General features: G+C 38.4%; 1 protein-coding gene across 1 annotated transcript; it reads left to right on the top strand.

Annotated features, from left to right (window-relative positions):
* The first annotated feature begins 1,741 nt into the window (after positions 1-1,741).
* LOC145478948 (QRFP-like peptide receptor) lies at positions 1,742-14,553 on the top strand. Its single transcript, XM_081457161.1, has 4 exons — positions 1,742-3,537; positions 10,468-10,717; positions 11,046-11,304; positions 11,393-14,553. The coding sequence occupies exons 1-4, from the start codon at positions 2,856-2,858 to the stop codon at positions 11,438-11,440; spliced, it is 1,239 nt and encodes a 412-aa protein (XP_081313287.1). The 5' UTR covers positions 1,742-2,855; the 3' UTR covers positions 11,441-14,553.
* The last annotated feature ends 31 nt before the right edge of the window (positions 14,554-14,584 follow it).

The following is a 14,584-nucleotide window of genomic DNA, read 5'->3' as shown; positions in this document are numbered from 1 at the left end:
GAAAAGCAAAACAAACGCAGAAGATAAAGATTTCATTATTATAAGTTTTATGGCGCACCAAGTGTTGACTTGCCAGAAATATCTGTAAACCGCCATTTCATTTGGTAACGTTTAGTCTGAGGACATCATCAAGTAGTTTCATGTATTTAATATTTTGTTTTCTCAGTCCTTTTTTTTTGACAAAATATAGCAGTGTATATTGCCTTCTTAACTATATGCTCGAATTTTAAAATCTAACCAAGTTAAAATAAAAACGGGCAAGAAAAATTCTAAATACAGGTTTAGAACGAAGAAGAAAAGACAAATGCCGCACAAGTAGATACTACTGTTTATGGAAAGCACTGTACGACATTTTAAGCCTGGGGAAGAGATTCTGCAAAGCTGTCATGTAGTGTCTGTCCAAGAAATTGACTTTTTATTTGCTCAATATCTAAACACAATCAGTAGAAGCTTTTAATTTTGCCACATTTCATACAATGTTTGTTCATTCATTCGGTTGACAGCTGTGCCTTTAGACCACACAGTGGAACTTCCACAAAGTGGAGAACGTTTGATAAAAGTTTAGAACACAAAACGGAAGTGAAGCCGGTTGCGGAGTGTTTTCAAACTAAATGCCACGCGGCGGGAGAAAGAGCAAGCAAACTGTCCTTTCCTGTCCTTTCCGTATCGATGTAATATTTATCTTCGCTTCTCAGGACCAATGCTGAGAAATTTTATTACAACACTACTATGTATGTTTGATGAAAAGGTGCAAATTATCATTATTACTATTTCATGTTTTGGTCCTACGGAAGAACTATCTATAGTTACGCAACAGTCTCTGAAAATGAAATTGGTTCTGTTTATCACCATCATTTCATTTTTGACATAAATCATATCAATTGCTACATTTTTGTTTTCAAAGATATATTTACACATCAAAAAACAAGAGAGAGAATGAAATTTTAACACGGGAAAGCGTTTGCAATAAAAAATCATCAATTTTGACTCGTGACATCCGATTAGATCTTGCCTTCAACAAGAGGTTTGAAAATGAAATTTTCTGCTAGTGATAGATTTACAACGTTAAAGAGGAGAAAGAACAATATATTATTGCAAAAGCGCCTCAATCGACAAAGTTTATTTACCCGAGAGAGAGAGAGGCTGGATTTAGCAATCCCAGAGAGAATGAAAGTGACCGAAATCTTTTAATCAAACATTTCCATACTGGGATGCTGAGGTGTAAAACGAAGCTTTACGGCAGGGCGACATAACAATAAAGATGATGAAGAAAGACTTTAAACACAGCAGATTTGAATACTACCTAAACAAAAAGGGAGCAGCAGCTGCCAAACCTCGCGATTAAGACTCCAATGTTGACAAGGATTAGAATATGTAATATTCACCCGGGTTTGGAAAACCGATGCACTGTTATAGTAGACCGCGTCTTATCGGCAAAAGACTGCGTATTGATAACATTCTCTTATCAGATAACCTCGTTATATTGGGACACTTTCACCTCCCATCTGACAAAACTTGCGGCCTGTACAAACGAAGGAAAAAACACACACAGGCAAACTTTGACCAAATTTGCACAAACAGACAGTCAAACGCAACTCTTGTCCTTCACGAGAGAAAAAATGTTTTTCTGATCTAACTCTGACTAGAATAGGGATATCTCGAAGGAATTTCACTTTGGAAATCATATAGTAAGGTAAAACAAAAACGAGATTGAACAGTAACTCATTAATCGCCACAGGGGGGAAGCAAAGAATATTTTTAACTTGGCAAGCAAGAGCAGGTGATGATAGCTTGTCACTTTAAAGTTGTCGAGAGTGTGAGTGTTTTTTTTAAAGAAGCCGCGCGTAAGCATAATATTACATTGGGGTTCGAACGAAACTGCCGACTAAAAGCTAATTGTTGTTTCTTTTTATATCTTGAACCCATAGGAAACGGACGTTTATTTTTTTCTACAGGATAGAAACAGTCAGGTTCAGAATTCGGTAAGGGAATATTTGTATACCTCGACGCCACGAGAGTAATTTCGACCTACGTACACATCACACGAGGCAATAGGTAATAACCGCGCATCACGCCGACTCGGTGGGAAAATCTCCGCAAAATTTCTGAGCTTCGGCGACAAATTAATGGTAGAAGAGGAAGACAGGCGAGAAGAAATTAGAGCGAGGCGGTTTAATTGAAAAGAAAATTGCCTGCCTTTATTTGATGAGTGGACTCGCACGGGTTATCCGTTTGATAATGTGTAAAGACCTTGATGGGCATGTCGGCTGGTGCATCTGCCTTAACTAAATATCCAATTGAAAATTCATCAGATTTAGTCAGTCAGTACATGGAAATTGGCTATAAAGAACAGTAAAATTGGCTTCCCTGCGTTCATCATAGCTGCCTAAGTTTTATTTGGACCAATCGCAGGCTGTGGATCATCGTTGACGTCAACCAGTGTTCACAGTTGTAGATGCTATACATTTACAGCTTCCCTTCAGAGCTCCGTTAAATTAAAAGGGATCCGAGCTTTAGTCCGACACATCAAGGCATCCGGTTGAACGCGTTCAGTACAGTTGGCTGACAGCAAGCTCTTGTAAACTTTGGTGGTTAAGACAAGTACTTCTGGGAAGCTGTTAAAGAACAGTCGCCACTGAAACTGAAAACTAACAACGGCAATATTATTTGATTCAGCTCCGCTGCAGGATTCACTCACAATATTGGCTTTTAAGATACGATTGGCATAACGCCTTAGTTTAGAGCCACTAATTTAGCGGAACCTACAGCGACCTTAGAAACAACAAATAAACACAAATTAAAGAAGGGACTACGGGCCGTTTGCGTTCAGTAGCATTCAGTTTTCAACCGCTAGAATGGTGGACTCGCCGCAAAGAAATTTCAGCAATGTGACCTCGACAATGCCTCCAACAACGCAGTACGAAGGTGGCGACTTAGATTCGATTACTTTGAAGTGGCTCAGAATTGTATTTTACGGTGTCATTTGTATTGTAGGCACTGTAGGGAACGCTCTCGTCATATTAGCTTATCGAAATCCTCGGATGCGAAGCGTCACCAATCTTTTTATAGCGAACTTGGGCGTTGCAGATTTGACAGTGACTCTCATAAACGTTCCATTCACGGTTTCGTACTCCACATTTGGCTACTGGCCGTTTGGTGCTTTCCTTTGCAAGGCAATCCCTTTCATACTTGGTATCACGATTTTCTCCTCCGTCGGGACGCTAATAGCGATCGCAGCGGACCGCTACAGAGCGATAGTTCATCCACTGCTTCCCAGAATTCGCACTCGACATGCAATCATGATCATTGCAGCGATTTGGCTCGTCGCTTTTATCTATCCAATCCCGTTAATGATCTACCAAACTCTAACGGAAGACGGACGCCAGTGCAGGGAAAAATGGCCTACCAAGAACGCTCAAGAAATCTACACCGTGATACTATTTGTGGCGCTTTATTTAATACCGCTGATTGCTATTTCAGTACTGTATTTTCTAATTTGCCACAACCTCAAAACATCGGAATCATCCGCTCAGGAAGGTAAGTGCCTGGCTTATGAAAGCGTTACTGTTATTTCGTTATTCATGCGCCGCGCACATTTTGACTCGAATTTATTGCCGAAACGGTACCAAAGATGAGACGGAAACGAATATTTACAAATACACAACAAAACATTTTGTTGGTAGAAAAACCTTAGATAATGCTGTCTGTTTTTGGAAATAATCTCCTAACTGGGGCTAAATATGTACGGATTCAGCATCTGTTAATAGCAAAACGCGTGAATTTTGTACTATTTACATTATATATGTTTCTCTGCTACATCTTGCCTAAAAAGCGACTCAGTGACCTTGAAAGACAAATTTATGTAATAGATTTTGCTCAATGTATTTATCAAACGAAATTTTTTAATTTCTACACAGGCTCATGTAAATGTTGAGAAAGAAAAAAAATTTTTGCATTCGTAGCTAATTCATAAGGTCTGTTTGTTATTTCTAATCTATAAACAAATACTCCAAAGCCAAATTTGCATTAATGATTGTGATTTTTCCACTCGTATTTTACCCGAGTAGATTGTGACAGCTTTAAGAACAGTAAAAACAACAGAATCAGTTAAGAAGAACTGGAAGAAAGGCGAAAAAAAAGAATGAAAATGGCGTTCGAAACAATGGTTCGAAGAAATTTAGCCATAATAGATCCGGCACTGAAACAATAAAAGATTTAGCTCGTCGTGGGGACTCACACCACCGCCAAACTATTTTGCAAAACGGAGGATTGAACCATCTGTTTGGACCCAAAGAATATTACTTTCTGAAATGCCCACTTGAGATTGTTTTTCTATAAGTTGGTTTTAGCAAGATAGTTACACGCTCCGTATCAATGTTTATGTAAATCTGCCGATTTCTCTGTTAATGGATAATTTGAGTGCTTGTCTTTTACACACACAGACTCTGACATGAATGACAGTTTTCAGTTCGTTCGTGTCGTTAGTCTTCTACCGAACTATTGTCAACATGGAAATGGAGCCCTATTGCTCTTTACCAACGTTTATCGCGGTCGCATCGTGGCGACAACTTTACTTTCCTTCATTGCATTTTAATGAGAGTGAAAGCTTTAAAAAGTGGGTATCGCCAAAGGCCTTTAAACAGGAACGTAAACAAAGCAATTTACGGTCGCAAGAACTATAGATAAAGGTACAGCAACGATCCGCGTGAAGTAGACACTTTTGCCCACTGGAACGAAAACAATACCTGGAAGTGTTAATTAATTTCTGCAAAATGCTGCTATTTTATGCAACCGGAATTAAAATCGAAGGTGTGCTCAGCTTAAATAAAAACATTTATCAAGATCTGTTCAAAAATATATTTTCTTTCTTGTAAAGTCTTGCGAGGGCGTCTCCCCATATCAACACATTAAAAACTCAAAGTGAATTTGACAAAACGCACTACCCTCAGGGATATTTAAGTCCGTATTTTAGAATCTTTAGAATATTCTTTTACTACAAAATTTCTTAAAATATGCGTGGGAGCGTAGAGTAATTTAATTGAGATTGAAATCCATTAACCTTCTTGGTAGAAGATTAGGTTTAAAGAATCGTGTTGCACTCCTTTTTCGGTTTCTTCGTTTCAAGTAAGAAGAGTCCTGCCAGCTTCCTGATCTTTTTATGAAGAATTAATTCAGTCATTTGGCCAGCAGGGGTTGACCTAAGCCAGTGCATATAGTGTTGAGGGTTGTCTTTTAGCCTCAAGGCTCTAACCGTACTCGCGATGATGAAATGAATGATAAAAGTTGCTTCTGATACAGTTGGAAATGCCCAGTGCGAGCGACACGGATTTATTTACTTCTATAACCGGTAGACATCGCAAAAATCTCCTTCAAGTAAACTCCAAATGAAGCGGAAATTTGAAAGATAAATATCGTGCGAACCTTATTTACTATCGTAACCTTTTTGCATTTATGCAGAAAGCGTGCTGCGAGCAAAGGATCTCACGCTGTTCTAGCCTGAAAACGTGAAATTTTTAGAATAAATAAAATTACTATCACCGAGTCAATATCTTTCAAGACTAATATGTCTGATGCAAAGAACATGGAACTATTCATTTTGTCGGCCATTTTCATCATTTTTAGTTCCCTTTCCATTATTTCTTCGAAATGTTTGAACCTGGATTACCAAATCAATAAATCAATAAATAATTCAAAAAATGTTTATATTCATTTCTGGTGGAGAGCTTGAATGACAATGTAGGTTAATTTCTTCTTTGGAAAAAATATTAGAAAATGGCGTATTTTATAACTTGACTCAGTCTTATTGTGCTTTTTAATTAATTTTTTTTCATTTAGATCTTTAAAGGTGCGTCAAAATTGTGGACTATTCTACAGCGTGGCAAAAATTTACTGTTCCATTTCCGTAATAAAGGACTTGAAACGTCGCCGTCGATTATATGCAAAGACGACAGCATTTTACGATCAAAGACTTATGGGTGTCTTGACCTGTAGGTCTTTTCACGACGTCTTTGCAATTACAATAAAATTTTAATTGATGCCGGCCATTGAAGGCGGTTCTATTGAAATCCCATTTGGTGTATACTTTTAGCAGGTAAATAGCACATTAATCAACAGATGACGAGGGCAGTTAGATCTAATTAAGAAAATTTCACGTTATTTTTCCTTTTATTTTTCATGCGGGTTTTTTGAGTTTGAGTAATTCAACACTTTCGAGTCATTTACACTTCATTGTCCCGCAGCTAAGGGATTTTTTTAAAAATATAACTGGAAACAAAATTGTTTTTGGCAAATTAAAAAAAAGAAATGTCGACAACGTGTTTCGTCTAGCAGTTTTATTTTGGGGATTTTTTTCAACGGATTGTTAATGTTTCACACTATTAACTATTCGTAACGTGGACTAATGCAGATTCACCAATTTGTTCAGTTTTCGTGTTCATTATTTGGTCTCAACTAAAATCACCTCCGGCATATTTTACACAGATACTACAGAATGAAAATACCTCATTGTGTACGAGGGAGGTTTTGCAGATAGAAATGATTTCCCCGAGGTTGGCAGCTTAATAGCTGCCAGCCTCGGGGAAATCGTTTCTATCTGCTTAAGACCCTACTTTATTCAGCATATACTTATTTTATCCTGTGCTTAAGGGTACAGAAATCCATGAAACCTTGCTTTTACCATCATCGTTGATAAATGTGCACTTGAATGTGACGATAAATTAAAACATAAGTAAAATGGTCTATTGATAATCCAGATGTTTATACTTCAGAAATCCTTTCTGGCAGCTTTTCAAACGGCCGTGTATTCTTGGCTGCAAATTTAAAGCTTGTTTTGCTACCAACACTGTTCGTTCTACTCGTAACAACAATTGCGTATCAAGAAAACCGGCTCAACATTGATAACAATAGGTATTGTTATACGACCTAAAATTGGTCTTATATGGTCATTTTGACCATTTCTTGATACGTGCTTTCTATTATTTTATAAGCCCTGGCGGACCATGACACTCCGAAGACTTATACTCAAGTACTAAAGAAGGGATGAATCGCTTGAAACGTGGCCGAAAAGCGGATTACCACGAAAACTTCCCCTTTGAATTACAATATCTCTAGAAAGACCTCACTCCCCGACAATTTGCCGACAGCATTTTTGGAACAAATTTAGAGTCGGAAGTATTAAGATACTCTACCTAAATGTGCTTTTGGTCTGATTATATGCCAGAAATTAATTGCTTTTCAGCGGATAATTACCATGCAGAATTTAGACCGAAATCTATAGCGCTACACTAAGCGAATGGCTGATCTAGAATGTTATTTATGTAACTGCGTGTTTGCTTCACACTTGAATTCTCCTCAAAACAGACGACTGATTACAGGTTTTTGGTCGTGCTGGGCATCTGGATCACTCGTTAATTATTGACTAAAAAAGTAAAAGGAAAATCCTGACAATACAATAAATTGGTAATTTCAAAAGGTAAGATCGACCAAAAAAAAGGTAAATCACTAGCAAATAACTTGCGAAAGATGTATACTTTTACGAAGTGAAGAGGCCACTGGTCTTTCATTTATATTGAGCTCGCAGCGTTTGCCAAACAAAAAGCAACTACATGTATTGACACACCTGCCTGGTTTTTTAAAGTACATTTTACAGTTTATAAGGTGATCAATCGACTTCTTGTAGACACAACGTCCATTGTATTTGTGGTGTATAAGGTGGCCAAATTTGCGTCTGTTTCAAAACTAGCATATACGGCTTTCTCCCCATTAATAAATAAATACTAAAAAAACTTTCAAAAAATGCTGCGCGAGCGCAAGAAATTGCACATTTAAGTATACATTTTCCCTAAGAATTCCAAAACATTATTAAACATTCATTTTTGACAATAGAAAAACGCCAAATAGCAATGTAATGGATTTTTCATGGTTAATTGTTGACAAAGCACTTTTAAAGGAAAATATATATAAGACTGATATTTGAAAGATAAACAACATATTTGTTAAAGACTTCGTTTTTATTTTTTCTTAATCTATATCCATGTATATGTTACCCTTGGTGCAATTGGCATTTTCCTTTGTTCCATATGCATTATAATATTACCATAACCCAGGACAAAGGAAATACCACATTGTATGGCCAAAGGATAATAGAACCGAAGCTTGAAGCTAGAAAGCTATTTTAGGCAAACTAGTCGTAAAATCGAAAGATACCGGCTTAGCAAGTAATGATTTGAAAACACTACACTAAGAAATCCGTATAGGAGTATCGGAAGTCAGTACCGTATTTCAAATGAACCGACTAAGCTTAATCTTCTCCCTTGAGATTTAAAAACCATAGAGCGGAGTTAAAGGCTAATGGTTGCATTGTCTTCCCCAGTGAATAAGACAGTTGGCTTCAGTTATCGTGCTTCTGGTAAAATCTGAAACGAAGATTTCAAACTGAAAATGAACCAAAACCAAGCTCTTTGTAGAAAATAAATACCGGTAGTTTAAGAACGCTACAAAATTTTGTAAGCCAAATAATCTATATACAACAACACCTTACTCTTAAGTGAAAAAGAATAATGAAAAAAAATTGCTTTCAAGGAAAGATCTTTGGATTAGTTCCAGGATTGCCGTTCACATCATTGTTCAAACTAATTTTAGACATTGCGGAAGTCTTTCTAAAAGCTTTCTGAGTTGCTAATACCAGATAGCCGGTAATAATACTTCTAGGTTAAATATAATTTTTGATACTCAACATAAAGAAATATTTTTCTTTTTTTCCGTGTGTCATAATAAACCTGCAAAACGACACGCCAGGATCATCTCCTCACATAAATATACTGAATGCTGCAGGGTATGACCAAACAAATAAAAAAAAAACGTCCATAGAGACTCTCTTTTAACTGACAAACAACTTACGAAAAAATTGGTTTGCGATTCAAGACCGTCACCACAAAACAGCAACCGAAAAATTCACACTCTGCAAAAGAAAAATCCAAAAATCACATGTATTCCGGCCGGCCCGAAACCAGAGAATCGAAAGATTCTGGTCCTCAGTGTAAGAATAAGCAACTCTGTTGGAAATAGGTTGCTAAAAGTGAAGTTATGGAGCTAATTATGGAACTCAAGCAAAGTAACGGTTATGTTGGTTACTTCCCAATAAAAGAGGTATCGGATCCTACGGCATACTTACATACCATCATGCATTAAGCGACGGCACGTTCAGCAATACTACTCTTTATATTGATATCAATAGCTAAAATGGTTGTAAAGTGTTTCAGCTAATGAAACGAAAATCTCCATGGCTTATATTTCCACAGTCGTTGAGCTGAATAACTTAATTCTGTTAGCGTTGTTGGGCATTGTGTTTACTTTAAGTCTCTGCCGACACTCCGTTTTTTCATCAGTCCACCTCTTATTGGAACAGTTTGCAGAGGGTAAGGAGCCCAAAATCTTTTTAAAAGACGGTACGCGAGCACGTAAACTGATCATTGTAAACTGACCACAAAGAAAGTTCGCAATCGCGTACATCGCAAGTTTTCGGCTTCTCCAGGAACTGCTCAGGGTCCATAAATACTGGATAATTAGTAGGAGATTTAGCACTACAACTTTTGATCATAACCATTTGTAACCTGAATGCTGAACAGAGACCAAAACCATCATTTTGGCTTGATTTCAACGCTGGAATTCATCTAGGTGTTTGTTGACGGGGTCCCTGTTATCAATGATTTATTCTTCGTTGTGATCCAGACTACATCACATATGAAACCTATTCCTCGGCAGTGCCCGCCGTTCATTTTTCCATGCAATGCATGTATTTTTTCTCTCTTTTTAGATTTTCCACTGAGTTCGAGCTTCGGCAAAGTATTTTTCGGACTTAAGCACTTATGAGCTCCCCTTTGTGCTCATACTCGTGCATAGTTCTTTCTACAGGCGGGTTTTTTGCACTATCAGTTTCTGCTTTTGAATATCTCGGTATCGTTAAAACGAAAGTGTTACGAAATCAGTTTCTGACTATTCCCAGCAACGGGAAGACGATAAAAACTTGTTTGGCGGTTGACCCAGCTTTGTAAGAAAAGTTATGATGTTACTGTTTGGCCCATTCTTCATCTTTTGAAATACCTCTAAATGTTTGCATGCATAACTTCATCAACTGACGACGAGTCTTAGGAAATATCTAGGATATACTACACATATTTAGTATATATGTCTTATTAGATGCTTTGGTGTGAATTTGCTTACTGATGAGTTAGACAGTGTGGCCAACGGTACTTGTTGAGCGAGGGAATTGGAACTAGTCAAACTGATTTCGGGAAATTTCCCGCACTACTGTCTCACCGTTCCTCTGTGACTGACTGATCAGCTTCGTTGTTCATTTATTTAGTTAAATGTTATCACTGAAAAGTAGGAATGCCGGAAATAGCCTTCTTTTTGGACCACATCTCTATCCCTATTAACAAAGCTATTTTTACAACCATCTCTCGACAGGGGCTCGTCGTGCGAAGAAAAGTGTTATTCGCATGTTGGTGATAGTTGTGGTCCTGTTTTCGTTTTGCTGGCTTCCATATCACACTCTAGTCCTGTACGATAACTTTGCTGGCAAACGTGATGTAACTCCAGTGTTTTTCCAGATGATGATGTTTAGCCTCTGGTTGAGTTTCGCAAACAGCTGCTGTAACCCTGTTGTTTACGCAGCATTGAATCGCAACTACAGGAGGGAGTTCGGTAGATTGTTGAGGTACGTGGGATCAGAAATTACAGAGGAACCTTGACAGAGCGTTTTTCACTTGAGTGTCCAAAGTGGTTCATATTTTTCTTAAAGTTTTCAATACCACGCCAAGCGATTGACTCAAAAAACTCATGCAGGCCACTTTGTCATCCAGTCAGGGGTAAAACCCAAGCCCATCGTGAGTCGTTCGATTGCACTCGTTTTCCCGCGTCGGTAAAATGTATTTGTGTTGAGCTTTTAAAGAAGCCAAAGCATGCTCAATGTTTGTCACGCACAGCGAACAGCAATTTACGTTTCAATCAGTTATATGTGGGCTTTTTTCTTTCTTCGCATGCAGGTGTCAAACACTAAGCAGTCACAGAAATGCTGACTCGCTGTATGGTCGGGATAGGCGCTTTTCGTCGGAAACAAAATCAACTTATAGAAAGACGTCTAAACAGCAACTAAGTCGACTATTTCTCAAGAGGAAAAGTAACGCCAACGAAGACTTAACCATGCATAATGGGGCAATGGCCGAGATGTCCAATGCGTCTAGGAGTGGCCAGGGTAACAGTTCCAGTGGGACGAGTCAGAACGCCAGAGAAGAAAAATTATTGGTATGTCAGATTGAGTCGGGATTGTGAACGGAAAATTTCTGTTGTTGATGATCTCTTCTCAGGATAACTGATATATTTTTCACCGCAGGAAAAGCAACGGAAAAGGTCGAAGGTGGAGAGCCCTGTTTTAGTTTAGGTTTGATACATTAAAACACACAATAAAGTAAATGGAATTCGTATCGTCCCTTCGAGGTGGATGTATCCAGAACGTCTGCATCAAGGCAAAGAACTATCGTATAGGAAGCATCTCAGCTTTGCTTAGCTGAAGTGTCCAGTTTGAACATCATAGATAGACAGGACCAGAGAGTTACTTAGCAGCCAACTAGAATCCGTCAAGCACTGCAACGTTCGTTACCAACTCGACGGAATGAAATAGTCATCGCTACTACGTCAAATTGACGATGGGATCTGCGAACTTACAAGGTGTAGAAAGAGTGAGAAGGTCGCCTTTTACACCCATCCCGGTTTCTCATCTGAGATGACAGAAAACGTATACTAAATTCACTCGAAGACCGTATCCATGAGCTACATTACACTGATCAACGGTTCCATAGCTCCACGGACAAGTAAATTCCCTTTAAACATGGAGATTCTTAAAGACTACATCAATTCCTTACTAGAACGATTTCAAGTGTTAAATTTTTTGCTAAGAGGTAACTGCCTTCAAATTATGGTAAGAAAAGAAAAAGCAGAAAGGAAAACAAACAACTGTATCATACTTATGAATTAATATTGAATATATATGAACACGCCCAATGGGCAAAAATGGAGTTAGGTAACAAAACATTATACTTAATGTGTTAAACTTGCTATTATCGATTTTTGTCGACCTCTCCGCAACACATTCGTATAGCTACGCATTGCGTGTAACAATAATAGAGTATTATAGGCTATTTATTCATTTGGAAATTTTGTCATGTCCCTTACGGCACTAACCAAACATACAATTAAAGAGAAAATAGAAAGAGCTAGAAAATCAAATGTAATCAATGAACACTAGGCGACAAAAAATGTGGAAAAGTAGTAGACCAGAATGATTAGTATACTATTTTTGTTTTAGTTTTACGTTTGCCGTGTTGGAACTTGGTTGATTAATAGCATTTTCCCAACATTTACCAATGTAGAGGAATTATGGAGGAATTCCGATGCTTTGTTACGTACAAGCTACCTTTTCTCGTGTTTCATATTTGACGCGAAATATTGACAAAGGAACTCCTGAAAAGTTTTGAAATGAAAGCACAGGCTTTTCACACCGGCAATGGAGATAAACAATGTCATTAATCTCACCAGAGCAAACTAAATCTCAATTCTATTGAGGGCCATGTTGAATTTGGAATGTATATGAAAAATTCCCTATTGAGCCTCTACGGAGGAGAGAGGGGCCAACCGACTCTCGGAACTCTGGTGCTGGGGTACTCCTTTATGAAAAGGAAGCCGAGGGGCTGTCGATAAAACTGAATTAAACCCTTAAAGGAGACCTTTATATGGCATCAATCACAAACAAACATCGTGAAAGAGCTAAGAGCCTGCCCCAGCTGTGAAGGATCAATGGTGGACAGTGGCCCTTCACCCACAGCCCTCCTTACGCGCTATAACCTAAGAGTCAACCCTTTCCCATATCATTCTATTTCTAGAACTGTAATAAGCATAGGGGTCTCCTAGTTTCCCACGAAATATCTTGTTTCCGCAAATTATCCCAGTCTTAGCTTGGGTACCACTGGCTATTTAAAAAGGGGACATGTGAGAGCTATCACCAGAGTAAGTTGTTTCTAAAAATAGAAAGATACGGGAAAGGGTTGACCCACAGGGTTAGTATAGGAGATGGAGGCTTCGGGTAATGAGCGTCTGTGGTGGACTGTTCTTGATTGAGCCGAATCTTCTTTTAGCTTTCACCAACAGAACAGACGAAGGGCTTTTCTTCGAGAAGTGTTGAATATTCTTGGCGATCGTAAGGCCGCTATAATATGTTATTTATGCATGTTATTTGCTGGCTGGGAGGTCTGTATAGTGAAAACCTGTGGCCGAGGTCATGAAAATACCTGAAAATGCGGCATTTTCAAGCCCGAGTTTTCCAGTGTATAGACCAACCCTAAACCGGTAAATGCCCCTCTTCAAATTATATAGTTTAGCATAACAATAAACGCTATTGTTTGGGCTTGCTCTGTTTGCTGAGAAAGGTGTTTGACAAGGAATCAACAAACTCTTCAATTTTTGATAAACTTTGACTGGGCTGGCTACATAGCACACCCCTGTTAGAATACCCTAGCCAGCATAGTTAGTTAAGTTTGAATATCAACTAAGAGGCAGAATAAAATGTTTGTCTGGACAATAATTTCTTTATTTTTTTTTTCCCGTTTCCCTCAAATCACTTTTATAGAACTCACGAGAGCGTTACCGCAAAAGTGGACAGGGATAGGAAAGTCCGGACTGCGCTATAAAAACCAATCACATTGCAGGATTCGTTACCGTGCCCTCTTGGTAAACAATGTTATTAATGACTGACTACCTTTACGTGGAAAAGTCATCGCAAAGCGTAACGAGTGAACAAATTCTCACTCGTCCAAGAGCCCGTAATGCTGGTTACAGGCGTTGCATTACCCTACCACGTATAATGAAAAAAGCACGGTCACCACAAAAAGACAAAAACAAAGACAAAGACAAAAAAGTAAGGGAAAAACTTCGGTAACTGAGCTAATCAGAAGTAACCCCTTCTGATGGACGTAACAGACTTCGAAGTAGTTCCCAAGAATGACCAGCATATAATTTCCCCTCACATAATCAATAAAATATCAATCAGAGAGTTGACGAGAATAAAGAAAATTATCATATGACCCGTACGGCCCCGCGCGCAATTTCCTTGGAAAACCATAAGAAAATAGGCCGTCTGATGTTATGTAATCGCGTCCTATTTAGGTTCAAACAGAATTTTCAAAATTTTCAACACAAGTGGTCATATGATAAAATGCTTATTGACAGAGTAAGGTCGGGCCGGACGGAAAAATATTGGGCTCTCGGTCAGAACGTACGGACCTTGCTGCGCTCGGTCCGTACGTCCTGACCTCGAGCCAAATATTTTCCCGTCCGGCCCTCCCACTCAGTCAATAAGTACATATTATCAGCTGGGGATGTACCAGCTTTCAGTCGCACCTGGGTAATACTTAAATTTAAAATATTTATTTCATTACATCTTTCTCTAAAGACGTACACGTAAAACAAATATAGTAAAATATTGCATTCCAGATACTGTTTTGCAGTCCCACATGCAACTGGCAGCACACCA

This window comes from Orbicella franksi, chromosome 2, assembly GCF_964199315.1.
Source record: "Orbicella franksi chromosome 2, jaOrbFran1.1, whole genome shotgun sequence".
NCBI classification, from domain to species: Eukaryota; Metazoa; Cnidaria; class Anthozoa; order Scleractinia; family Merulinidae; genus Orbicella; species Orbicella franksi.
This window is presented reverse-complemented; position numbering and strand designations above follow the sequence as displayed.

Bases quoted from the DNA above. Each gene is read 5' to 3' on its own strand.
- LOC145478948 (XM_081457161.1), top strand. From the start codon at position 2,856: ATGGTGGACTCGCCGCAAAGAAATTTCAGCAATGTGACCTCGACAATG. The intron at 10,718-11,045 runs GTACGTGGGATC...CTTCGCATGCAG, and splicing joins GAGTTCGGTAGATTGTTGAG to GTGTCAAACACTAAGCAGTC. The intron at 11,305-11,392 runs GTATGTCAGATT...TTTTCACCGCAG, and splicing joins CCAGAGAAGAAAAATTATTG to GAAAAGCAACGGAAAAGGTC.